Source organism: Manacus candei, unplaced genomic scaffold, assembly GCF_025592945.1.
Source record: "Manacus candei isolate 608988 ecotype Guabito, Panama unplaced genomic scaffold, ASM2559294v1 h1tg000028l, whole genome shotgun sequence".
NCBI classification, from domain to species: domain Eukaryota; kingdom Metazoa; phylum Chordata; class Aves; order Passeriformes; family Pipridae; genus Manacus; species Manacus candei.
In genome coordinates, this window is record NW_026138076.1 from 6502806 (window position 1) to 6530339 (window position 27534).

The 27534-nt window shown below is 41.6% G+C and overlaps 1 protein-coding gene across 4 annotated transcripts; it reads left to right on the top strand.

Annotated features, from left to right (window-relative positions):
• The first annotated feature begins 1101 nt into the window (after positions 1-1101).
• On the top strand, positions 1102-26572 carry RHOH (ras homolog family member H). Of its 4 annotated transcripts, none has more exons than XM_051790117.1 (4): positions 1102-1374; positions 2658-2723; positions 8323-8424; positions 21696-26572. In XM_051790117.1, the coding sequence occupies exon 4, from the start codon at positions 21923-21925 to the stop codon at positions 22496-22498; it is 576 nt and encodes a 191-aa protein (XP_051646077.1). In that variant the 5' UTR covers positions 1102-1374; positions 2658-2723; positions 8323-8424; positions 21696-21922; the 3' UTR covers positions 22499-26572. The 4 variants fall into 4 exon arrangements, with proteins under 4 accessions (XP_051646077.1, XP_051646074.1, XP_051646076.1 ...); XM_051790114.1 differs by lacking the exons at positions 1102-1374; positions 2658-2723 and adding exons at positions 1651-2056; positions 7238-7260 and having other exon boundaries at positions 8320-8424; XM_051790116.1 differs by lacking the exon at positions 1102-1374 and having other exon boundaries at positions 2359-2723.
• Positions 26573-27534: the final 962 nt, after the last annotated feature.

Consider the following 27534-nt stretch of genomic DNA (forward strand, 5'->3'; position numbering starts at 1 on the left):
GTTTGGGGTCCTCTTTTAGCTTTATTTATGTAACACATTTTAAGAATACTACACAGATCTTTGTCTTGACTGAGGAAAAAAAACTATGTTGCAGACTTTAGGGGTGCGGTGGGGAAGACTTGCAGTTTTGGTAGCTTTTGATGAACAAATGGGGCTTTGGCATCCAATCCACAATGGACATTATGGCAATCCCTACCACTTCAAGGGTTGAAAAAGACATTCATGTATCCCCAGTGCCACTAGAGGCCTGAGACCCTTGTGCTGTCATGCTCTCTGACCTTTAACTCAAGCTGTGGGAACAGAAAGGACTGAGGGGGACCACAGGATAAAAGCCACCATCTTGCTTTCTTTCCTCCCTGTTGTCCAAAGCTGTTTTGTGTCTTCTGTCATGGTGTTGGGTCTGAAACTAGATTTGTGTAGTCCTTGTGAGTAGGGAACATGGCCCAGGGAAATCTTGCATGACTTGGGGAATGCTAAAAGAATAGCAAAATATTAAACGCTGATGCATTTCCTCTGTGTGATCAGGATCTGATATCTACAACTTTCTTTGGGCAGTAGAACATTTGAGTGTGGCAGTGCTGCGATGACAAATGTTCTTTCTACAAGCTTGCTAAGCAACTGTATGGATCAGTATTATTTTTGTGTATCTTGAGAACGGACTCTCCTCCTGTGTACACATCCGTGGCTAGTCATACACATGGCCAGCAGAGCAAGCAGTGGAAGTCCTCTGCTTGTGCCACAGATTTAATCAGTTTGGTCTGTAAATGGAGGAATGGTAGTCCTGTCAAGTTGGCCTGTGGGAGTTCTGCATGGTAGTGCTTGCTCCACCGTCAGCTAACTCTTAAGGCATTGCCTTGGATTCCTACCTCAACATCAGGGCAGAAGTAGTCTTCCTTACCTATTTATCCTTCTTGCCTTTCCAGATTATCTCCTTTCACTGTCTTGCAGTGCCATATAGACAAGTCACGGGTGACTGGGAGCTTCAGCTTTTGGCACTTATCAAGACAACTATGTAAAGTAGCTATCTTGATATGCAGTAGGGAGAGCAAAACATCCCCGTAGGGATGATGCACCCTGGCTGGCAGGGAGGCTTTCACAAAAGAATGCTTTGGGAGCAGTTCAGGGCAGCTATGTCAAGCTCCTGTTCTGAGCCTTGTTCTGGGGCAACATCTCCATATTCACGGACTAGAAAGGAGAAACTGGCTGGTGCAGCAGAGAGCCTTAGGCTGCAGAGTTTAACTATCCCTATCTCCTTCTTTGAAACAGGAGCAAGTGGGAAAAGTACATTCAAAACAAAACCAGCTGCTGCCTTCAGATTGCTGAGTTTACCAAGAGGAACCCCAACGGCTTCTGACAGCTGGGGCAGGAGGCCCGGTTTGTGCCGGCGTTTCCTTTCCTGACAAGGCTAAAGCGCACACAGCAGCAACGACGGGCAGGGCAAGGCTGCGGGAGCGGGGCTGGGGGAGGAGCAGCGGCTGGGGAGACGGGAGCGGGGAGCACGGGCCCCGCTCCGCCGTGGGTGCCGGGAGGCTCCGTGTGCCCGGCGGTTCCGTGTGCCCGGCGTTCCGTGTGCCCGGCGGTTCCGTGTGCCCGGCGGCTCCGTGGGCCCGGCGTTCCGTGGGCCCGGCGTTCCGCGGGCCCGGGGCCGAGCTGCCGGAGCCGCCGCTGACTGGGGCACGGGCGCAGGGAAGGGGGAGCCCCGGGGCGGAGGCAGCGGGGCTGCTGAGGAAAGCGACGTCCCCCGGCACTTCCCTGCTGCGACACAGCGCAGCTGGACGCCTCCCGGGCGGAGCCAAAGGAGGAACCAGCGTTTCCCAGCGCTGCCCGCCTGCGCCAGCTTTTGCTGCCCCGGGCAGCCGCGCTGGGAGCGTATCGGGGACTCTGGGCCTTCGGCTGGCCCTGAAGCCGGGGCACCCTCTACTTGGGTGTGACTTCACAGAGGAAACTATTGGAACCTCCTCCACGGCTTCGGCAAAGCCACTGGGATTATTTTTGCATTAAATCCAGATGGGGGAAGGAAGTGTAAATGTCCCTCGGGAGAGAGAAAACTGCACAAGTCAGACGGTTCTGAGAAACAGATGTGGGCTTGCACGTCCTGCCTGTGGAAGCGTTTGCCGGCTGGAGAGGGCTGCCCTCAGCCGCGGGGCTGCCCAGGGGGGGCAAATGTCTCCCAAGAGCTCCAGCAAAAAAAAATAACAAGTGGACAACCACGGAAAGAATCTTCTTCCCTCAGTAGGGTGGATGGATATTTAGGGATAGTATCTGATTTGAGGGAAGAAGATTGAATTTGTTCTTAGACACTGGAACAGATTGTCCAGGGAGGTTGTGGATGTCCCAACCCTGGCAGTGTTCAAAGCAGGCTGGATAATAGGGCCTTGAGGAACCTGCTCTAGTGGGAGGTGTCTCTGCCCACGGCAGGGGGCTTTGAACTATATGATCTTTAAGGTCCATTCCAACCCCTTAACATTTTGTTATTCTGTGATGAGACTGCTTTCACAGGCTGTCCCAGAATGAGAGATGGGGGAGTTAAGTAACCCTCAGCACAGTTCCTAAGCATGCTTCACTTTCAAGAAAGAGGATGTAGGTTTTCATGTTGCTCTGGAGGAAAGCACTTCCTGTACATTGTGCTGACCACCAGTTTTGTGCTGGCGTCACAGGAGGAATTGTGCTAGGAAGTTAGGACACTGGCTTCTGTGTATCAGATTGCAAGAAAAAAAAGGTGTGTAAACATTAGTTTTGTCACAGCACATGTTGCTGACAATATGATCTCAACAGAAATATCCCAGAGAAATAGCTAATTATTAATCCGTACACAGTGAGAAAACACGTAAAAGTCATAAAGAGTAGTTCTGTAGTTAAGATAGCAGAAAGCTCTCATCTCAGAAAATGGGGAAATCTCTGGCTTCCTTACCTGCACAAGTGTATGGGTTTAATGTATGGAGCTGCATCAGTCTTGAAAAGAGACTGGATGAATGTAGATACCTGCATGCAAATGCTGACAGTAAACCCAAGTTTGATCATCAGTTGCACAACTCAAGGTTATCTGTTTTGGGCCTCAGAGGTCTGTGCTGCTCAGGCATGCCCAGTTCTGAATTGCTCAGTACCTTGGATCCATCTCAGCACTACACTCAGAAACTGGGTGGCCACGGGCCAAATCCCCCAGAGCAGGGGTAGCTGGAGGGCTGCTCTGTGGTCACCTGAAGCATAGGGCAAGCCTGTCACTGAAGGGGAAGAGGCAGTGGCATGGGACGGGGCTCCACCTGGACTGAGTTGAAGGTTGAACTTCCAGGAGGGAGGCAGGAGGGTCCATAGGGAGGGGGTGGCATTTCAGGCAGGTTCCCTCATTTAGGCTTCTCTGTCAGGCATGCTCCAGCCTCAGTATGCTGGAGGGCTTTGACTCACCCTCTGAAGGCTTCTAGTCCTGCCCACACAATGTGTCAGAAACCTGTCTCATGCTAGATTTTGGATTCTCTTTTATCACCACATGCTTCAGTTTGTGCCACTGCAATACCAAACCCAAGGGTGTCTAACACACAACGTTGGCTTGCTGAGGAACCAGAGCCTAAATTCATCAAGGCATAGTAAATAGCGTGAGAGTTCCACCGGAATCCATGTAGGAAGTTCTTATGAAACTGTGTTTTCATTTCCCCTTTCAGATTTAGTGCTCTCACATTGAGTAATGCTGCAGAAGTTGCTGCGCCTGGTCTGCTTTAAAGACTCTCTTAGCAATGCTCTCTGCCATACTGTGAGAAAGCCTCCCTTTTGCTGAGGTATCTGTTCCTGGGAAGGGAGTACTTTCACCTCCAGGTTGAAATGAGTCCGGGCAACCTACCTGATTTCCCCTGTACTGTCCAGAAACTTGAGGGAAAGCAAATAGCCGCATCCCAGTTTTCCCAATGCACAGCTGGCATCTTGACCACATATATTTTTCTTGCCTCTCTTTAAAAAGGATACCAAAAAAAAAGAATTAAGCTCTTTTTTAAACAAAATAAGCACACTTCTTCTTGTATGTTGTTTATAGCTCTGGTGCAGTGGCTAGATATAAGCAACTATTAGCTTTATTTTCTATAATATAATGATCCTCTAGGACAGGAGAAAGGCTTGTAGGGCTAAATGCAGTGAATATCAAGAATGTCATGGTTTACTTCCTGAGCATTGCACATGCCATACTGTTTGAGTCAGACCAAAATCAGAGCTGAGTGAATCTGAGAACAAAAAGGAAATCAGGCAGGGGGGGCAGGAGCAGCTTCCTTCCTTAATCTCAAACACACTCCTACCATCAGCCACTTGCTGGTTTCTCCAAGAGGGACAGAAATCAGTGGATGAAGAACAAATGTGACCTTTCATTGTAAACTGAACCGCATCAAAACCCTGGGTCATGTCATTTTAGATAATTTGTTACAAACCCTTAGTTACTTGCAGTTTAAGACTCTATTTTTTTTGCTCTCAGCTTACTTTTCAATGCAAAAATAAATTGCAATCCTCCACCCTGCCCTGTAATTATTTTCCACAACAAAGTGTTTGTTTCTGAATATCCCAGATAATGACTCATAATGAGTTTTAAAAAAAGCAGAAGTGATGTATTTTTTAATGTATTAACTATTTTCTCACAGCCAGATGTTCCCCTTCATTGCACAGCATGAAGAGGTGAAAGGGAGCAGAAAAATTGCAATAAGAAAGACACACACACGAAAAAAAAAAAGCCCTACAACCAACCAAGGATCAAGTGAAACAGGTCAGGGTGCAAGATTACACCTGCCTTTGGCATTGCTTACACGTTGTGCAGAGAGCATGGAGCTGAGGGTCTTTTGTTGGAGTTTCAGGTCACTTGGAAGTGAAGTCATGGTGCAAATGTGTGAAGCATGTGTATCCCTAAGAAAGGTCTCAAATTAATCAAATTTAACTCTTTTTGGGAAGTTATTCAGTCAAGATCTTCCAGGAAGCACAATGGAGGGAAACGGGTGGAAATCAAGACGTTAGATCACATTTCTTATACTCCAGTCTTGTTTATTTGCTGGGTTCACTCTGTTCAAAAGTTGTTTACGGAGTATTTTACAGATGGATGCACTCTTTTTCCAGAAATGCAAATTACTTAGCCAGATGGCCTCACATCTGGATTAGTCTCAGCACGAAACAGAAAGGAGTAGTTGCATTTTTAAGTATCTGCCCTCTGTAGCAGACCTATAATTGGTGATGATCACCAAAGACATTTATATCAGTATAATTTGTGAATAGTATTTATTTCTCCGCTTCTGACAGTTCTGAATGTTTCTGATGGAAACATTTCAAAGTGTTTGGGTGTCTGATTTTCTTTATCACAACTGCATTGGAAACTTACTGCCTGATTGCATACGCTGGTATTGGAAAACCCAAACTCAGTTAAAAACAGATGAATAGATATTTAATGTGAAAATTAAGTAACACAAGTTCTCATGCAAGCTGACAGTGCACTGAAGCCCCTTATCCAAAATTTTGTCTCAAACAAAAAGGAAGATTGAAGATTTTAATAAAATAGAATTCCAAAAATGCCTTCTCTGAGCCATCCTTCCTTACCTTCATCCCTGTTGGAAATTAACTGAATCCATTTCATAGGGAAAGAAACAAATTGATTCCCCATCCTAACTGTGCAGCGCTGTTCTGCGAGCTTTGTATCGGCAGGGGTTTACAGCACGTTTACATAGGTTGTGTTCTTTCAGCAGCTATTTATATTTTTGGCACAACTACCTTTCATCTACACATAAATTTTCTTTTTTGTTTCCTTTTTGCTGTATCTTGTAAATTATTCTGTTGTTTTTTAATCTTTCTTGGAAGCAAGATTTATCTTGGAATGCACTGAGCTGTCACATTGTTAAAGTGGACAAATTCTAGCTATCTTCAGAGAGTTCCCCTCCTACAAGGAACATAAAATTCATAGCTTTCAATATGGATCGGGCAGCCTGTTCCTACTATTTCATGGCTAGAGATGGTCTGAAGTGGCTTTACTGACCCAAAATATTTGCTGAAAAGTACTTGGATTCCATTTCTGTGCCTCTGGGTTTCAAAGCTTATGGGAACCCACTGCTCTGCCTGAGGACCAGAGAGTCCACTGCGCTGGTCATCCGGGCCCCTCGTGTTCAGCTCTGAGGCAGCTCTTCTACTGTGCTGGTGTGCTTGGGCTGCTTAAGGAATATGGGACAGGAATGCCATCCCTGCAGTCTGATTGCCTAATCACATAAAATGGACAACATCCTGTGCTGACAGCCCCTGGAGTGTAGACCATAGACACCTGAAATCCTGAAACTATCATCACAGCTTTGCTTTCAGTGTTGTGGTAGGAAATCTGCAAATGATGAGAATCTGGCCAGCTCAATTTGTCTGTGCTGGGAAAGGTGGGAGTCTCAATGACTGTAGTCCCTCCACCTGCTCAGCCTCTTTATGCTGGTAGAAGAGAGAACATACTCACTGATAAAATGATACCACTAATCAATCCTAACCAATGCTTCAGAGGGATCCTCACTGAATTACAACAAAGCCAATGTTGAATCAGCCCAAAAGTGCCTGCCTTGGGTTTTGCACAAAGTCAACTAAATATGTGTACTCTCCTTTTAAAGGCAGGACCATATTCCAGCTTGCAGAAAAGTATCCCAGGTCTCGTTCATGCTACTGGAGTGTGAATTGCATGTAGCGCTACCAGGCAGTTGTCAGTCTGCTCCGTTTCTACTCACATTGGAGCTGCTGGGCTGCCCTATGCCATTAGCCCCTGTAGCAGAGAGGAGGCAGCTGTAGGAGCAGCAGAGTGCAAAGAGAAAGCTTTCTGCAGGCTGGAGGTTTTGCCCCCCTCCCCCACAGTCAAGGTTTTTACATCTGCTCCCATAGTCACCGCAGAGAGAAAGATATATACACTCATATACCAACCCACAACAAACCCACACAGGCAGAGCTGAGAAGCTCTCACCAGGAAGCTGACTTACGCTAAACCTCTCCACTCTTTCTCGTCACACTGCATCTGGGTCTGCTGTCAGTGCTGCCTCCAGATGAACTAGACCCAGTTGCCAGGACTAATTTAGCCTGAATGTGCAGTGGTCTCTGGTTACCTCTTGAGGTTTTGGGTTTTTTTGTCCTTTCAAGAATATAATTGTTCTAATCTGCTAAAAAATAGTCCATCTGAAAAAGCCAAGAACACAGAACGCCACTCTTCTTTTTTTCTTCCCCTGTCTCATCTAGAATAATTGACTTCCGTAACGTTTATTTTCAACAGCCACTTTCAGCTTCCTGTCTCTGGTGAGTTCATTGCATTTTCTTTTTTTTTTCCAAAAGTCTTAATGTGAATTGATATTCTGAATTGAATTCAGTATCTTTTGTTTAACATTTGTTAATTATTTTTATTAATAAGTTTGTGACATCGGTTCATGTAATCAGTCTGACTTTTAATACCATCTGGTAACTACTCAGTATTGTGATACAGAATTGAACACCGGTCCAAGTTGTGTATTTTCTGGATTTTCACTTGTTCCAGAGTTTGTTTCCACTTCAGTGTAAAAAGGCCTCGTATAAAGTAGAAAGAGGGGTGTGATGGACTGTGCCATGCCAATTTTTAACATGTTAACTGAGAGAAGAAAAAAGAGAAAATAGGAATTACTCTAAGGATGGTGGGTCTGATTCTGATACTCTTTGCCATTGTATGAACTATGAACCTGGGAGTGATAGGCATGTGTAAACCTGCAACACCTCAAAGGATTGTTTTCTTCCTCATTTGCGAAGTACATTATGCTTATGAGAAAACTGTTCTGCTTCATCTTAAAGTTCCCAAGCAAATTTTGGTGAAGATTTTATTGTGAGAATTTGAGAAAAGCTGCTCTTAGGGCTGGAGTGAGATTCAATGTGTTTTTAATTTGCCAAGATACCTGGCTCTGGCTGTGGCTCCAGCGGCTGCCTGGTCCTGCTGGGTCTAACAAGTGCGTGTGCCACCTTCTGAGGTGGAAAATTAGTGTCTCAATGGCTGTGTCTCTAACTTTGCTTTCAACTCACCCCCACGGCTTCTTTTCTGCTTTCTGAGCCAGCTGTGTCATGCTTATGGTGTGGGGTCCCTTTAGAGAGCAGTTTGTGTGTGCATGCATGTGTGCACATTTGTGCACAGCCATTTCTAGATTGTGCTTACAAAACCTTCATTTTATGATGCTCTAGAGGCAATGGGATGGTCTTGTCACATTGCCAGTGAGATGCAGTTAACCTAAAAGATAAATGAGGATGGAGCACACTGAGGCCAGAACCATTCCTTTGACACAGACGTCCACAAAAAATCTGAATGTGGATTTAAGATTTTCTAACTTCTTCTTTCAGCAGTGTTTCCACCTGTGGATGGGGCAGAAGTGCAGCTGTGGCATCTTGTGGAGGCCAGCTTTAGCATGGGATTTATCCTGAAGAAAATACTTGCAGAAGAAAAAGGTAGGGTAAATGAGATTAGTTAGCTGTTAGCAGGCATATCTATTAGCAAATTTTGGTGTCTGCTGCTGTTGGAATAAGGTGGGATTGTGCTTTTTGTCGTGCTGTTTCACATTTCACATTTCCGCCCCCCACAATTTAGACCAGTGTGTGATTACAGATGTTCCAGTAGGAAGGACCACATGTGTATACTTACCTGACTTTAGAATGGGGTTTCATCTTCTTTTTCAGAGACAGGTCTAAAGATGTATCATACAAGTGAAATTCATCATACCAGAAAAAGTGGTATGTGATGTGAATACCATGTTTGAGACTTAGGCAGTTGAAAAACTTCACATGCACTTGCTTCCTGCTAAGTTTAGAGAGTAGGCCTTGATGAGGCATAATGCCAAGTTTTGTATTCCTTAGATTAGGTGCTGCAAACCAGGACAAATAGTAGTTTTGTATTTATAGAGAATCTGTGGTTTTATAACTAATCTGTACTTACTGTCCAAGTTCCAGAGCAAAGAATTAAATTTAAAAATGGGTGTGATTTTCATGTATAGTAAATTCATAGTCCATCAGCAGGGCAACATGGCTGTAAATTACTGTCATTTAATCCCATATTAAGGTAATTTTACTATGCCAAAGGAGTGTGAAATCAGCTTGTATCAGAAGATCATCAGGCCTGACATGACTGCCTGTATCAGAGGACAATCCCTGTATCTACACACAGTGGAGGAAAACCATGATATTGTAGCTGTACTTCCACAAAGTTACTACAAATATTAAACACTAAAAATACTTTTCCAACCTGGTGACTGGTTTAACAAATTCTGGCTCAGCTGCTGCAATGGGAGTTTGAATTTGGAGAGAAAATGGAAGCACTCTCCCTGCTGCATATACCCAGCAACCAAGAGGCTGATGCTAAAGTTGCATCGCTGGTAACAGCTGCTAGTGCCAGTAATATTAGGGAGGTAATCTCTAGTGCAGTGAGGGGCAAGGCATATAAATCCTCAAATATGTAAGTACATGATTTGCAGTATACCCAGAGCACACAGGAAATGAGCAGCAACCATGGTGGCAGTCTCACAGGCTGAGCCTCTGGCCCATCCTGTTGAGCAGCAGGTCTGCACCAGCAGAAGCTCCTGAGGAGCTTTTCTCCGTGTTGCTTTCTGATAATCAGCCAGGAGGACACCCAGGCCAGGAGATGAAATGCTGCTGGTTCTCCTCTTGCTTTTGCTGTGCAGTTCTAGGTGCATAGCAGCAGCTGGGTTAGGCACTTTAAATGAAAAAGATTTTCAATGAAAAATTTTCAATGAAAAAGACCTCTTCTCTCTAAAGCAAACACCCACCCCATCTTCTTTGTAAAATGTTGGTGCTGTGATTCTATAGTTATCATTAAGAAACAGTTGAATGTTACCGAATGCACCATTTAAGTGATTATTTTGATTGACATTGATCATAAAGTGAAAATTTGCAGGTTTTTTATTATGCTTTTGATTATTGTTTGAAAAGCGATAGAAGTAACTGTAAAACTTGCCTTTTTCAAAGTCTTAGTGTGATACTTCAGACACCACGCCGTACAGCTAATTAACATCATTTCAAATTAGGTTCTTGCTTTTTTGGCCAGCAGTGTGTAGTTTTATTAAATCAGCAGTTTTCAAATGTTTTCATGCTATGACACAGCTTACAGCTGAAAAATGTCTTGGGATAACCCCAGCATAGTAATTAAGAAAGGAAGTTGGCTGCAGCTGTCTCAAGCCAACTATTAAAGCATTATGGCCTTAAAATACTGAACAGGATCACACAAATACAAAAAGCAATGTAACAAGATTTGTGGGCTGTAGCCTATCACTAGTTCTTCTCCACAAAACCAAATAGAGTTGCCTGTGTGCTTAGCAGAATTTAGTTGTCCTTCAATTCTTATGTCAGTGAAGAACTGGAAAACCTTCCTAATCCGCCAGAAGTGGCAGCCTACAGTGAGAGGGGAGATACTTGGAGCCAGTGAAACCTCTGCAATGCAGCAGTGAGTGTGAGCATTGGGTGTCACGGGTACAAAACTTTGGTGTATCCAGTCAGAAACAAGCAGCTGCCAAAGTGAAATGGAGCAATAGTCCTAGCAGTCACATTCTGCTGGAGGCTGTGCTGGAAGATTGCTATCACTGGCAGCTGGAGGATAGGTGGGAACACAGTCTGAACACTTACTGCGTGCATGTATTCCTCATGGAGCAGGTACAGGAGTATTCGCTTGTGCCTAGCCCTGCCTGGGGTTGTGCCCCGGATTTATGGCAAATCCTTTATCTTTCCCACCCTGTACAATTGCCTGCCGCTGTGTCTGCATCGTATTTCTTTTGCACAAGGAATCACATTTGATCTTCAGTTACAGAAGCCAAGAAGTGTAAATTCCTAAGGGATGAGGATGGGGCTGAACTTGACATGCTTGTCTTTACCTGATGAAATGTATGAACCTTCTGGAAACCACAGGAGGATTCTGCTATGGTTTGGGGGTTTCCCTGAGGGGGCCATGGTGACTTATCATGTAGGAAAGACCCAGCATATGCTGAAAAAGGAACGAACACCTCTACTGGTAGAAGCTGGCACGGAGGGCTGTGGTTACATACTGTGCACAAAGTCGCTTCTCGCATACAAGTGTGAGCGTGGAGTGCCAGTCTCAGTAGCTGACACTTGCCCAGTTGGAGGTTGCTGTACCATCTGGTGATATCTCTTTTTCTCATGAGGGACAGCGAGTTGCTTTTGAAGATTATCCTGGTTTATGTCAAACTACAGATATAACTGGCTTTCCTAATATAAAAGTTGAGACCAAGACCCCTAGGTAGCAAGGGGTCTCTTCTGGTTGTCTCCTATGCCACGGCCACTGAAAGAATATGAAACCTCTCACTCTTGCAAGAAAACTGTACTTTCCTTTCATTAATAGGCATGCCAGTGGACACACAGTCTTCAGCTTGCCTTTTTTTTTTTTTCCATCAAATGACTGTGCTTAAAAACTGTCTTTGGACAGTTTGAAGTTATTAGGTACAAAGTTATTGAAAAACTGTCTTTGGAGTTCAAAGGTAATGAATTACTAATACAATTATCTATTAAATTCCTCTCATCATCTGTGAGCTTGTATTTTTTTCATTATAAAAATATACTATAAAACAGCTGTCATAAAAATCCTTCATGTAATTTCTTTAATTTCCACCAGTTTAAATGCAAGTTTTTAAATGTAAGTTTTTAAATTCATGTATCTTTCAGTGGAATTTTAATTCTGGATGAAAAGCCATTGGGTAAAATATCTCTGAGTTTGAATCAAGTCCACCAGGATTCAAAAAATAAAGCATGGGAAATGGTGTCATAATGTTCAAACATAGCTCTCCTAAAATATCTCTTTTCATGTGTCATCATTTTCATTCAAAATATGTAAAAATCAAGAAAATCAAGGAACACTTTCTATGCTTCCCACTGAAGAACTCTTCATTAAGATTTACCATAGTGTGGGGATTTGCGTTAAACCAACTTAAAGCCAAGTAGATGTCAGCTATAAGTATATGAAATGGCTTCTCAAAATACTCAGCTGAAGAATGAGTGAGAAGGATTTATGTGTTACTTTTGGTGGTAAGAATAGAGTCTTTTCTCCCCTTGACCTATTCCATATGACCCACTGCTGTCTGCAGTATTATATGTTTTATATAAAAGTGACAAGAAACTAAGGTTGTACTGCAACCAGAGAAAAGTAAAGGAAAACAGGCACTAAAATATATATTTTGCTCTGGCATATGGTTGGTGTAAGATATAAATCAATGTAAAATCTGAGCTACCAGGTATGATTTGTGCTAGTTCCAGAAGAAAAAAGAAGAAATCTTGACTGCACGTTCTTTTGAAATTGGGCTTTAATTATAACTATGCATAGGACACAGGCAGTTTGATGTAGGCAAGTATGCATGCCTGTTTATTTTGTCTAATTTAATTTGCTACAATTCAGGAATTCTAGAGAAGCTACACAGTGAGAAAAAAAAAATCCTACTTGTACTGTAGATACATGTTATCTCTTATTTTATCCTTGTGCTGGGTACGGTACATGAATACTAGTCGTGGGATAGATTGTGGAAGACAACTCCATTTTTAATTTATAAAACAAATCAGAAGGATAAAGACTTTAAATCTACAAATGCAGGACAAGTTATGATAATTGTAGCTTTTGTATTGCACCTTCTACTTGAAAAATAATTGAAATTATTTCTGAGTAAACCCTCAAAATTTTTAACATTTTAATGTACGTGTGTGCACACACAAAATTTAAGAATGGACTTAAAGATGGTTGTTTTGCTGTGGCTGAAATGTAGACTATGATTTTAAACACTGATATATACAGAGACAAGAAAAAGCTTTTTGTTGCCAGCAAAACTAAGGGAAAAAGCTAAAATAATCATAGAATCAACCAGGTTGGAAAAGACCTCCGAGATCATCAAGTCCAACCCTTGATCCAACACCGCTGTGGTTACTAGACCATGGCACTGAGTGCCACATCCAGTCTCATCTTAAAAACCTCCAGGGATGGTGAATCCACTATCTCCCTGGGCAGCCCTTTCCAATGTCTGATCACTCTCTCTGTAAAAACTTTCTTCCTAATATCCAACCTAAACTTCCCCTGGTCAGCCTTTCTGTGTTATAAAATAAATAACCAACCAAATTATTGTTGCTTCCTTTGCTAGCTTTGCTCATTAATTTCAGAAGTTTAACATTCATCACAACAATACAGAACAGTGACATGCAGTAAATATGAGTTCCACCTAAATTAAAAAAAAAAAAAAATCAGTATGCTTTAGCAAGAGGGCATTATTGTAAATTGTTTGGTCAACTGAAGCATCATTATTTGCTGTTCAGAACATCTGTACATTCAACACATATTTTCCTTATCACAAAATATGCAAAAATAATCTTCCATTAAACATTGTCAAATTCTGTTCTAACTAATATTTTCCTCCTCCACTTTTACCTCCCACTGAAATCAAACCTATGCAAATACATAACTTAATGAACATGGAAAACTGCCTTCCCCTCCCCCTGATAATGGGGGGAGAAGATCTGGACTTCAGAGACTCCTTTTTTTTGTGATAGGCATTTTATAAAACCAGAGTGAAGTTAAACCTGAAGAGATCTCTGAAAGTAACACTAGAGATCTTGCAAGGAAGCCATGGAGGACAGTGGAGAAATGGGAGGACAATTTTTTAAGACTTTTTAACATTGAGGAGGGGGTTGTATGACCTGTATCATTCATATATTAACTTTTAGCTATACTGTTAATATTGATTACTTTGTAGTGTTTAAGGGACCCAGTCAGGAAGATCAGGTAGTGTGCAAACAAGGAAGAGGAATGCAGGCCCACCGCAGGTTAGAGCCAAAATACACAGAAGTCAGCCCTCTCCACTGGGCTTGGCATAGGCTATGAAAGAGAGGAAGCCCTTTTGCATGCAAATGCAAGTGTGTATGTGGAGTTGCCAGTTTGTTTTAACATTTTACCATGCTATACATCTGTGGGATTCAATATAAATCCATGCATCTCCTTAACAAATCATTGTAACATACTGTAAAAATGTGTCTAAAAAATTTAATAGCTGCATCTACGGTAGAAATGGAATTCTTTACAATGTGTGACTATGTAAATTTAATTGTAAAACTCTGTCAATTATATACCTAGGTTATTGCAAATCCACATTAAGCACAGCAGTAATCTCTGCTTATGTGTATGTAAGTGCACACACATACATATATGTGGAAATAAAGAAATTTAAATACCACTGTCATTTCAATAGTGCATCCATTTGATGCAAAATATGTATGCAGATTTCCAATTGATGGTTAGATATCTTGCTGAAAATATATATCTGTTTTGTACAGCAATCTGTAGCAATGTCTTTTGCAACAAATTTGTATCAATGTGTCTATATGTAAATATATATGTATATAGACATACAGACATGCATGTAAATATGGATGTAATTTTTTTTGTACATGGATGTATTGACTCATTATTGAAATAGTTATGTTTTAAATACACACTGATTTATTTTCAGTATTTCTGTGTGTATATATATACGTGAGTGTGTGCATACACACTTCTATGAATCCAGTCTAGCAAATAATGCATCACCCTGCAAGAAATTACGAATACTTTTTTAAAACTAAGAAATATTAGTTTTGTATGAAAAGGAAATGGATACTTCATTATGATTATGCCTGTCTGCAGATGGTAAAAAAAACCCCAAACAGAAATAGTGAAAAGGTTAGGCTTTCTGGAAAGAAAATGCAATTATTGTTGAAGGTTATAAATAAATCAGTACTTCACATTTTGTCAACCAAAAGAATCTGGGGAGATTTTGAAGACTTAAATCTGCAAAAATAACCCCTACAAAAATAGGTTGTAAGTGCCTTTTTGATTCGTCTCAAACTTCAAGAAAAGTGAACTGTGTTAAAAGAGGATGTGGCATGAAAAATTTGAAGTGGTTTGTGACCCAAAGCTGCAAACATTTCCACATGAGAATAATTCTACACACACAGTTGTCTGATTGAAATCAGTTCCTTAAATTTAATGTATTTTATAATATTGGTCCTTCAGTTTGGCTACATTGCAGTTAGACTTGCTGGAAATTTGCTTTTGACCCGTAAGTCCGTTCTGGTAGCGTGACTTTTCATAGGTACATGTGATAGTGCTATAGTCAGTGTGTAGCACTTTATCCATGTTCATCTGCAAGCGTATCTGTATCCCCATCTGGATCCAAAAGCAGTTCTATGTCAGCAGTGAATATATATGTACATATATATAGGCATGTGCGTGTGTACAGAGACAGAGACTATGAGGGAAGGCAGAGGGACAGATGGTTGACGAACTTCTGTGCTCGAACAGACACGTGTGTGACATTCGCACACCAGCTGCTCCATGTACGGCTGTATCTGTGGTGAGACACAAGGATTTCTTCTCTGCTTAAGAGCAGAGAAGAAAAATTATCACAGAGAAGGGTGGAAAAGAAAGATGACATATCCAGTATCTTGCATAAGGAAAACAGTAGGTAAACACAAGGGCGAGTGCCACACTTCAGGCACGACATGCCACTCCATTTCTGATAACTTCGGAAGATATTGGATCAGACTGAGAATGGCTTATGAACTGGTCCTCTGTGACAAGATTACTTTCCTACACTTGATTTATCCAGATTTTAATTTGGAGAGGATGCAACATTTATACTGAAAATGGATCACTTTTGAAAATGCCCTGTAGGGCTTAATTTACCATGTCATGCCATAAACACGTGGAGAAAAATTACTTCAGACTCATGGCTTGAATCTTTAAGCAGGTACTTAGCACTGCCAGATCTCATTGAGTTCTACTAAATTTAGGATCTTGGATCAGTACCTGAGAGTCTTACAGGCTTTTTGTTAATTTTTTGAGTGGTTCTAATAATTTGTGTTTGTGTTGTGTTCTAATAATTTGTATCATTTGTAAGCAGCTGAATCAAGGTGTGATTAGTCACAGTAAGAGGGTTCTTGAAGATAAAAAAAATATTTCTTTTGTCTAAATGGATAATTAAAATGAGATTTAAATAATTTTTTCTCAGTGACTATAGTAAATTGAGTAGATCTTTAGACAAGTCTTTATCCATTGTTTATATATATATTATTATTATAGGTACAATTACTAAAGTAATGAAATAGAAATTTTTTATTTAAGATATGTCATTAAGCAGTTTTATATGGGCAGTGTGTAAGTATGTGTGTAAATATGTAAATTTTGTTATAGGGAAAGCTTTCATCACATTACTAGGACCTCATGTCTCATTTCATCTTGTATATAACATTGATCTGTGTTTGCTGTTATTTCACATTCTCAATATGAGGGAATTTCCTTTAAGTCTGATAAATTGAATTTCCTTGCTAGTAATAAAGTTGACAAGATCACTGAATATTTGATCATAAATCCTTTTCTTCAGTTTCAGTTGTTAAAACTGCCAAAGAAAGAAACTGAGGTGTTTTCAGGTGTTGTCTTGATCCAGAAGTGATTTTTTTGCGAAGGCTCCTAAGGAAGTGATTGTCTATTTTCTCTAAATTTCATAAATTAGAAATTAAAAGCAAAATTTAGTTTTGTGTTTTTTCAAAACAAAGCATTGAAATTTGAGAACAGGAACAGCATGTCAGTTTTGTGAATAAGGGAGTGAAAAAAAAATTTTAAGTTTTTATGTCTGAATTTTTTTTTAATGCTGGAAGAGATTGTGTTTGAGAGGAAAAGGCATCTTGGCTTTGAAAATAGAGGTTCACTGCATGTTGCTTACTCTTCTAACTTCAGGAAGCCGTTGCAGAGATGATTGTACTTAAGGATAAAATATCCATATAAAAGCTCTCACCCAAGCTTCTTTCAACTCTTTAAAATACAAAACCATATTGAAAGATAGTATGGCAATTAATCCATCAGTATTATAAATATATCAGACAGCTGAAGCATTCTGCCATCTTGCTTTTGGGTCAGAGAGTAGAGATGGCCCCTGTGGTAGCCTGCTTGGAAAGCAAATGAGTTGAATGCAGATTTTTGGTGGAGTAGTTTGTGGAAAAGGTGCGGCACATTGCGAAGGTAAAGGCTGTGCTTTCATAGCAGTGGTACCACAACTGAATGCCACTGTTGACTGAAACGCTGACACTGAGGTGGTGGGAGGCTGATTGGCAAGACAGGGCCTCTTAGTCCTATAGATCAAAATAGTCTTAAAAGGAATTAAAAAAGCAGGAGGCAGCTAATGCAAATGTCAGAGCATTAGTTTAATGAATGCATGGTGGGAAACTTCTCAGCAAGGGGCCCTTTGCTTGCAGACCAGCTGCAGCCTCCAGACAGACTGCAGCTTATGTATTAGTTTTCAGGAGCCCTGTGCTGTGGCAGCAGTCTAGAGGTTTGTATCTGAATGGAGCAAGTACACCTCATCCACAGATTGAAAACAAGGTAGCATGACCTTGACAACCTGGTAATCTAGCTGAGCATCCAGACTGGATCCACAACAGCCATGGTTTCTCTGTCGCAGGGGCTGCATCTTCTGGGTGCTGTCACTAACCAGGCAACAGCGTCTCTGTCCTGTCTTGATTCCTACCAGCCTTCCTCCTCCCTCCTCTCCTTCTACTTGCAGGAGTTGTTCTCAGGCCCTGTCTGTGCCCTACAGTGCCCACTGCACCCGTGGAGGTGAAGGTGTAAAGCTGCACACTGTTCTGGTCGGTGAGGGTAGTCTTCATGCGTCCTTCCTCTCCTTGAGAGCCTCTTACTAAGAGATGCAAGGAGAGTTCTGACATATCTGTGGTGCAGTTAGAAGGAGAATTGGTTACAATCAACACACTAGAGATCTGTAGGCACTGCTTTGCAGACCCAACCTCTCTGTGAGGTGGGACTTACAGGAGTAGTGTAAACAGGGAAAGACAATATGTACATTCAAGCATTGCACAGCAAGTGGAAGTCTCTCCAGTGGTTTTCAACCTTTCCTGTTAGTATAAATATTTTATTTCCTTGCAATGTCAGATCTCTTCAAGAACTAGTATACACGGTGCTCAAACTGAAAAATTCGCCTGCTTTTATCCTGATATTAACAGGAGCTACACTAAGATATAATTGTGGTAGGGACTGGATAATAGCAATAATAGTTAGCATGTTAATTGCTTCAACTCTCTTAAGCATTTTGTGACTACCTGATCTAAAAAGCCTGTCATCTTGCCTGCGTGGTTTGTTTATGTATGAGCTAATGCCCTTCAAATATCAGCCCACCTGAGGCTGCACTACCAATATCCAAGAGAGGTTTTGAAATTAGAAGTATCTGGCTGTTTTTATTTTCCCATCATAAGATGCTGTCCCTGGAGATGTTTAGCCACAGTGAACCATGCTCACAATGATCTTATAGTAGATGCCAGAGGCATTCTTGGCATAAACGAAAATCCTGTTTGTTTCAGCTGATTAACTTAGGCCTCTTGATACAGCAGTCCAGCTTTCCTTTGTTGGTAGAATGGTTTCAACAAATACTACATTAGTTTTTCATGGGATGTATATTCACGTGAAGCCTCTACCTGGAAAGAGCTTGGTGCTGCTGTGCTCCTCTTCCCATCCCATCCCATTGCAGGTTGGTAACGCCACTCACCTCCTCCGTATCGTATTCAGCCATGATCAAGTCTGAAGCATTTTACTTGCATGAGATTGCTGAGGTGCAGGTCAGACAGTGCCTGGAGAGCGACTGTTGTACAGCTTCTTGTGCTCACATCATCAGTGAAGTCCGACGGCTCTGTAATCACACACTAGAGCCAGGGTTCTGTATTCCAAAGACAGAGAGAACAAAATCTGAAGTTTGCACTACTCAGAATGACTACACAAGAATAAGACATGCATTCTTATACTTAATGATATTATAAGAGGTCTTACCTTATTATTCAAATATCTTCGATTGTTAGGAGTGATGAAAGCATAAACCAAAAAAAGCATATGAGAAGATACAGCTTTATATCTGAAATTCCAGATACAAAATGAACTTAATAAAGTTGGTAAAATTTGGAAGATCAAATTGTTGGGAAATAACCCCAAACCATCAGCACCTTAGACTTCACTTCTGATCTGTGATCAGGTTTTGTACAGTCTTGTAATGGGTATAGCACCATTACAAGATGTTCTGTCAGACCAAGACAGAATATGAGAGAAAGGGACCAAAACTTCTGCAAATATTTACACAACTGGTTGAATACTGAGGTGTAGAAGTACCCAAAATTAGCCTGTCCTTTTAAAGCCTTTTTTTAATGTTTAATCGAGAGTCAATTGAGGTGAAGTTGTGTACTTATTTTAATACACTAATACTGCTCTTACCCTGAGGCTGCAACAAGGACCAGCTATGTGTTTAATTAAAAATGATTCTTCAATATGCACATATGTAGTCCCAATTATATATGGAAGCACATGAACTCCAAGTGGTTATGAACAAATGCAAGATCAGGGCCGCTGAGGGCAATTTGTCCACAGGACCAGAATATGGACTTAGTTATACTCTGGGGTTTTTTTATTATTCATCAATGGATTGTAGAACAATATCATTTGCTTTGGAAACAATTCCACACTGTCACAGTGGAATATTTCAGCTTTTGTTATTGTCTATCAACTAGCCATACTCACTACTCCTTAATCTCTCTTTCAGGTTTTTATCATTTATATACTTTCTCTCAAAATAGCCAGTATAATCAATCCTTTTATCTGTCTGTCTCTGTTCTGGCATTTAAGAAATCAAAAAAGTCATGCTTTGGGCATCCTTATTTTCCCCCACATTCCAATATACACAAAATAATGAATCTGAAGGCACTAAGGACAACTTGCACCAAAGAAATGTTTGTTCTGAAAAGGAGACTTAGTACATGGAAACTTTCTCCTGGGAGCATGCAGTTTTGTCTGAATAATATGCTACTGGCTTGTAGTGAATTGCGGTGTTTTGAAACTGTACTGCTGACAAAATTTTAAGTAGAATACCCTGAAGGAGAGATGATGATGCATTTAAGCAATTGGACTGTGTATCCTACATATACTGTTTGAATTTTTCATAGATGTATTTTGTAAAGGTCTTGTTTAATTCCCTTGAGAGCTTGTTTGGAGAATGGAGAGGGTAAGAGAGTGGAGATAGACTTAATGAATCTTTAAGAGTAAATTTTCAACTGCTGCCACCAAGATTTAAAGTCATGCAGCAGCTTGTTTCCCAGCAGCCAGGAATGTCATGAAGCAGCCTAGGCCTCCATCCCACTTCCTAGAAAAAAGCTGAGATGGTGAGAGCGCGGTCGCGCTGGCAGGCCAGGAAGCGCCATCTGTTGCAATGCCTCCCGTAGCTGTCGGTAACTCAAGTACGCACAAGGACGGCTCCGCAGGCTTGGTGCCTCCTCTATAAAGCAGCATGCTCCGGCCACACATCTTTCAGCCGGTGCATCGCGGGGGAGAGGTGCAGGTATGCCAGCCACGCGAGAGGAGGTAGGGCGCTGCCTCGCTGCAAAATGAAAGCAGATGAGTTGCTAGTAGCCGTTGTCAGCGACTCTAAAATGTTCTCTCTAAGCTCATTTAGCACTTTCCTTTTCCTTTGTTTTTCCCCTTTGTGGAGTAAACCAAAGCTTTGTGTGTACTAGGAATGTGTGTGAGGGGTGGGGGCGGTGGCGTTAGGGTACTGAAATTGGAGAGTGTTCAAGTAACATACAGTGGCCATCATTAATTTCTGTGCAAATAACCTTCTGCTGTGATGACTCCCTTCATATATGAAGGAAACAGAAATATATTATTTATGTAACATACACATGACATTTTGAAATTATGCAGTGATACTTTTTTAAATTACTTTTGTTGAGCAGAACTAATTTGCCTTCCGTTTTGCCGCTAGTGATTTTCGGAGCATCTTGTGTGTTGCCCTGTGTGAGCAGTGAATCTTGCACACAGCTACTGGGGAAGAGGCAAACACTTTCAAAATAGGAAAATTTGACTGAATGCTGGCAGGAGCTCAAAAGCAATTACATACTCTGAAGAGGTACTCTTAGTTCAGTTTTACAAGGAAGTAAATGTCAGGGCAGTTGAGTCCCCTTCAAATAAAATGGTTTAATTGGGGAAAGTATAGGTAGTGGGACTTCCTATGACTTGTGCTTCTTACTTGTTGAAAGTGATTTGTAAGAAAAAAATTAATTTTTAATGTACTTTTGCTGTGAATCCTTTATTGCTTTTGAAAATTGTTAAGGTTCATGTCGCGTGAGATTCACACATTATCACAAGTGGTTCCGTGTTACTGTTCCATATAGGATTGCTTAAACAGTCTAATTGGTTAGTGAAGGGCTTTTTTTCTCCTGACTACCCCTGGAGAGCATGGGTACATTTTCAAGAGAATCTGAATTGATCACTTAAAGATTCAGGATTCTGTCAGTGTTTTTGAAAGTCAGAGGCAGGAAATGTCTCACTTAAAGCAGGTTAGTAGCAGTTAAACCAAAGTTAAATTAATTTTATTACTTTTTAGACAATTGGAGGGAAAAAAATAGTGGGTGTCAGTGGAAAATGGCAATGGTGGTAAGACTGGTAGCCCCTGTGGAGCAGCAAGAAGGTTATTTATGTGAATGGCTGTTTTACACCGAGCCGACTGGGAGGGAATGGCAAAGTTCATCATCCTCAGTCGGGTACTCCTCATGGCTGTCCAAAGACATGTCCAAGCACCTTTATGTTGCTGAGGAATGGTTTGTTCACTGTGGGTTATAAATGTTACATTTTATTTTTACCGTTCCAGAAACGTCGTTTGACTCAGTGAAGATTTAAAACCGACAGCACCACAGAACCATGTGGGACAAAAGGGGATTTTAGTCTCAAGTGGCAGAATCAAGTCATAAGAAGTAAAGAGATTTGGATGGTTTCTCACTAAATGGAAGTTATCTAGAAAGCCTCTGATACCACTGCATCTCTCCATCCCAGTCCTGCTGCACGGAGACGGCGCTCTTGGCCTTGGACGTTAATAAAATGCTGGATTCAGTCAAATGTGTCCTGGTGGGAGACTCTGCTGTTGGGAAAACATCTCTTTTGGTACGTTTCACCTCTGAGATGTTTCCAGATGACTACAGACCCACCGTATATGAAAATACTGGAGTGGATGTCTTCATGGATGGTGTGCAGATTAGCTTAGGCCTTTGGGACACATCTGGCAGTGATGCCTTCAAAGGCATTCGCCCCCTTTCATACCAGCAGGCAGATGTGGTATTAATGTGCTACTCGGTGGCAAACCATAGTTCCTTTCTGAACCTGAGGAACAAATGGATCGGCGAGATCCGCAGCCATTTGCCCCGCATCCCCGTTTTGGTGGTGGCCACTCAGACTGACCAGCGTGACACGGGTCCGTACCGCTCCTCCTGCATCAGCCCGATAGATGGGAAGCGGCTCGCCCAGGATGTGCGAGCCAAAGGCTATTTGGAGTGTTCTGCCCTCAGCAACCGAGGGGTGCAGCAGGTGTTTGAGTATGCTGTGAGGACAGCAGTCAATCAAGACAAAAGGCGGAACAGGCGGAAGCTCTTCTCCATTAACGAGTGCAAAATCTTTTGAGGACTCTCAGCGGTGGTTTTGCTCATGTTCGTTCTTTCTGTTTTCACACAAAGATACTGCAGCAGAGAGAATGGGAGGTGAATCAAAGGAGGGCTCTTGGCAGGACCACAGCGCAGGTGTCTCATGAGACAGATGTGCTCTCTATCTGATTCTCTCCCCCCAAACACACATGGGCACTACCTTGAAAAACAAAAGGTGCAAGTACTTGCCCCCATTCCCAAGCCTGTGTTTGGACTTTGCTAGCCTGGACTGGAGCAGGCCTAGCCTGGAGATCTGCAGATAACAGCTGTGCTGATTTTGTTGTTGTTTCTGTTGATGTTCCTCAGTTGATGGTTTGTCTGCATCTGCATTTATTTAATGATGAACTTCTGCCTGGATCAACCCCTACCTCTGTCCATGTGGATTTTTTTCTTTAAGAACTTGGAATATAAAATCTGACCACTGTGTATTCTATTTAAAGGACTCTTGTATACATTGTTGTAAAATCCTGAAAGTTTGTTTTCGTATTTTGGAGGTTTTCCCTTTAGCTAACCACAGAAGCAAATTGTCCTATCCATGTCAAAAATGGCCTGCAGGGAAGCCTAGCACTTCTTAGACATGCCCAAGTCATTGCATAACAGTCATCAAATCCAGTACAGGAATGATCAAAACTTAGTGGCATTTGACAGCTGCCTGACAGCTTTGTGAGGTTTATTTTGTTACATTCATCTTGTTCCTCACCAATGTGGTCAAACATGGGAAACTAATCTGATTCTTCCTAGACTTCACCGGGTTACAATCCCAGAAGGGCTTGCAGTCAGGGCTGGTTTAGACATATGGTTGGGGTGGCAGAGATGAATCTGTGCTACCTACCATCACTTCTGTTGTGCCTGCTGTAATTCTGGACACAAAAGATTTTAGTCTCCAGGGATGGAAGCTATTTTTTCATGAGCACTAAAATTTTCACGTATTTTTAGTACACTTTTTTTCGACACAGTGGGTTTAGCGAAACCAGTCACTTACATTAGTAAAAAATTAAGTACATGGCAATGTTGAATTTGTGTATTTAGAATGGCTAAACAATATATTTTTTGAGTTTGCATACTAAGTTTAACTGCCTGGGCTGTATCAAAGGAAGATTGAAACAGGCTTTGCATCCTGGGGAGCTTGTCAATTCTAAGAGTCAAATCCTGACATACCTACTCAGGGCCAAGTTACCCTCCTGCACAGAAAGTCAGGCTAAGCAGGTGGAAACTCCAGGTATGTTAGAGAACTCTGCTAGAAGATGGAGTGGGCTGCACACACATTGCTGTGCATTCCTTGTGATTTGTGGCACTCCCCTCCCCCTCAGATTATCTGTCCCCTCTACCCTGCATCATCTCTCAGGGCTTGCAGATCTGTCTCATCCCAAGGTTTCTGCTGCCCACAGAGGAAATCCTCTGGGGGATTTCTTAGTACAGCAAGATTTTCTTTGTCCCTTTTCCTGTCCTTCAACTAGTTCACTGACCTTTGAGGGGCTTATAGAACTGACCTTTGAGGGGCTTATAGCACTGACCTTTGAGGGGCTTATAGCATGGTGCCATAAAAGATGGCACATAGCACAGTAGGATTATCTCACATGTGATGCAGGTGAACAAGTATTTGCATTGCCGGCACCTTGAATACCAGTGGTGCACAGGACCACACCTGATGTCATTGTCCCACCAGCTCCTAGACTGTTGAATATTTACCACTTATCAACTTGATTATAAGAGAGGCTTCTGGTCATAAAAATATACTGGTCTCTTGTGAGGTTTTTATATAAATTTTAAATATTTTCAAGCTTCTGCACCTGTGCACACAAGACAAGGACTCCCACCACCACCCATCTTTCCTGAACTCTTCTCTTTCCTACTTCTCTTTCTCTTCAGGTGTTGATTGCAAATCCTTTGCCCGGGAAACACTAAAACTGACATATTTGTAAAAGAATTTGAATGCCATTGAACTTATGTGGAGTTACGCAAGTGACTGAGTATTTGCGGTCCTTGGTTAAAAACCTGTTGGCTTTTGGGAGGAATATGTTTCTATATCTCAACTTTTGCAGTGCCTCTTCACTGAAAGTCCTGGGTTTTATAACCCTAATTTGAAAGTATTTATTGTTACTGTTTGAACATTAAAAATTGCATGCAAAATGTCATGTTGCGACTCTTCAAGCCTGTTACTATTGGGGACATTTTTGTTATGTTCCCCACTCCACTAACGGATTTAATACCTGGTTTCAGCTTTTTTTGAGACATATTTTTCCAGCATGCTCTATTCAATGGTCTTTTTTTTTTTTATCTCAGGAGTTAAGGTTTGTTTACAACAGTTCATGTTTTTATGTGCTGAAGAGCAGTAACCGCTAGGCCAGAATGCTCTGTTGTGGTATCTGCCACGGGGTGCCATATTCAGGGACCAGAAGGCTCCAGAGACTTGCTGTCTCAGACAAAGCCAGATAAAGGTGTGCTCCAAAATCACACCATAACAAGCTTCACAAAGCTACAAAATTAAGAATTCAGTGTTTGCTGCAGTTTAGTGTAACAGAGTGGAGAGGCTTCATTGAGTCGCTTGAGCTGATGATACAGGATGCACAGGGAATTTAAGATGGCTTGATACACTCTTGATTGTGCCTAGAGGCAGTGCAAGGTGTGAGACCACTGAAAGTCAGCTGATATTTAAAATCAAATTGGAAAGAGTATAAAGTAACAGTGGGATTTTGGTTAGGTGCTCTGTGAAAAAAACGGTTCAAATTTTCATAGCCTGGTTATTTTCAAACTCTCAAAGCTAAACCGCATTTTTTGCGGGGAACCAACTGTAAAGCACATATATTTTAGTGCCTGTAATTATGCAGCTGTACAACTGCTGTGCCCAAGAAGTGTGACAACCCCAATACAGAGGCTAAAATCTGGACACACCAGAATTCAGATGAAAATTTGGCCAAATGGCTTATTGGGGTGTGGGGTTTGCACAATTGCATCCATGTTGCCCGTGGTGGAACAATGAGGGATTGCTGAGGTCTCCTGTGAAACCCTACCAGGGTAGTTTTGCTTATGTTTACCTGGGCAACAGTGTCCTTGGGTATCTCTTAGGGGTTAAAATCCAACTCTGGAATTCAAAATACATTCAAATGACACATGTGAACGTTCAACTTCTTTTACTCTGAAAAACAGCAAAACAATGTGCAGCCTTGCCTCAGTCGGGTCAAGCTTTCAGCTGAGGGAAGAGACCTTGCCCGAATATTCTCCTTTTTTCTCAAATCAATCCCTTTCAGTTCGTTACTCTCTTGCTAATCTTATTTTTGCTTGCTATTGGCATAGGTTAAAAGTTTAAAAAAAAACAGTGAACACTTGGAACTTAAAATGAGAGAAGAAATAGCTGTGTTATTTATTTTCATCACTGTCTGACTTCTCGTTTTGACAGCAAAAGTAATTTTGGATCACTTTAATGAATTCTGCAAGTCAGATAAAAAATTGAATATATATGTTGTGATTAAAATTAGAAAATATTTTTATAGCAGGAAAAAAAAGGATTTTCCTTCAGTAATTTGCAAAATGAGGGGAGTACAAGTTGCATTATTTTAAATGGAGATTTCCCAGGCTTTTTAAACTTATTGATATGCAGTGTACAATATCAATATTTTATAAGATTAAATAATAATAATATGTTTCAGATCTTCCATCTTGCCTTCCAGTTTTTCATATGGAACATTATTCAAACCTGTTAAATATAACCGATACTGTTTTGCCTGATATTTGCAATCAACACTTTGCAAATATATGTGCAATTTTTTTGAGTGCTCTGCGATTCCTGAGGTGAATGAATACATACTACCTGATGCTTGTGTTGATAAAGAAAATGTGTTTAAAGGACGCTATATGTGGCTCCATTATAAAAGAAGTCACCACAGGGATCAGTCATGAAGGAAAAAGAAATGTTAACACTGACTTCTCAGCCTTTCCTGTGTTACTATGGCATTTAAGTGAATGCAGCCACTAAAATAATTTCTAATAAATGGAGTGATTCATGTCTTCTAACACCTTCTCCTAACGTTTCTGCTGCACATGGCTCAGGTTAATATACAAAGAATAAAAAGCTTCATTTCAGAACATCAGAATGCTTGTCTGCTCTTGCCTTAGTGAGCAAGTTAACTACCTTGACTCAATTAATAAGTCAGTTCAGCCTCTGAAACAAGCCAAACTTCCTTGCTCTGAAATGACAGTAATGAATTTTTGTCTCTGGGTGTGAGAAAACATATTTTATGTCTCAGAGATTTCCTTCACTGTCATCACTGCAAAAGTTCAGTGTGTACCTGTCCTAGCTGACCTGTGTGCCCTTCACCTTGTGCTCTGAGCAACCAGCTATTGAAAACAAAATTGAGGACAGAACAACCTTTTTGCATATGTAGATGTTTATATTGTATAACTGCTTAATTACTGCTGTGGGGGCCTTTCCCCTGTCCTGGACCTCTTGCTCCATCATGGTGCAACAACACAGCTGCTGTTACCTAGGAGGCAGAAGAGCATCACTACCAGGCAGCCCTACATTTTCAGCAGGGTAGAAGAGATGCTGCTTAGGGCTCCTCTTACCTGCATCATAGGCAATTGCCCTACTCTCAAACAGAGCTGGCCCTGTCGCAGTCAGACTTCTGTCACTTGCAGGTGCCTTTGCAGTAACAGATTTATTTTGTGTGCCATTTCTAAAATCAGTGTCAGTCTCCAAGTCATTATCCAGGCTCTGTTGTGCTGATAGCATGCTGCAGGACTCCAGCTGCTGCGTTTTGGGGTCTCAAAGCACCAAGCTAAATCCTGTGTGCATCCCTTCCTGAGCATGGGGAGCTGCCTCCAGCCTTGCATGAGCTGTGAATCAGTTAACAGCTAACAAAATAATAGTTGTTGTTGCCTTTCTGATTATGAAGAAGTGAATGAGTGACATATCTGTCTCAGGTCTTTCACAACCACCTTACACAAAGCTGGGTTTCTGTCATTGCTTCTCTCACCTTGGGTATGTTCATGCAGGGGTGGAGCAGCAGGGCATGGGCC

Coding starts and splice junctions, on each gene's coding strand:
- RHOH (XM_051790117.1), top strand. CDS start 21,923: ATGCTGGATTCAGTCAAATGTGTCCTGGTGGGAGACTCTGCTGTTGGG.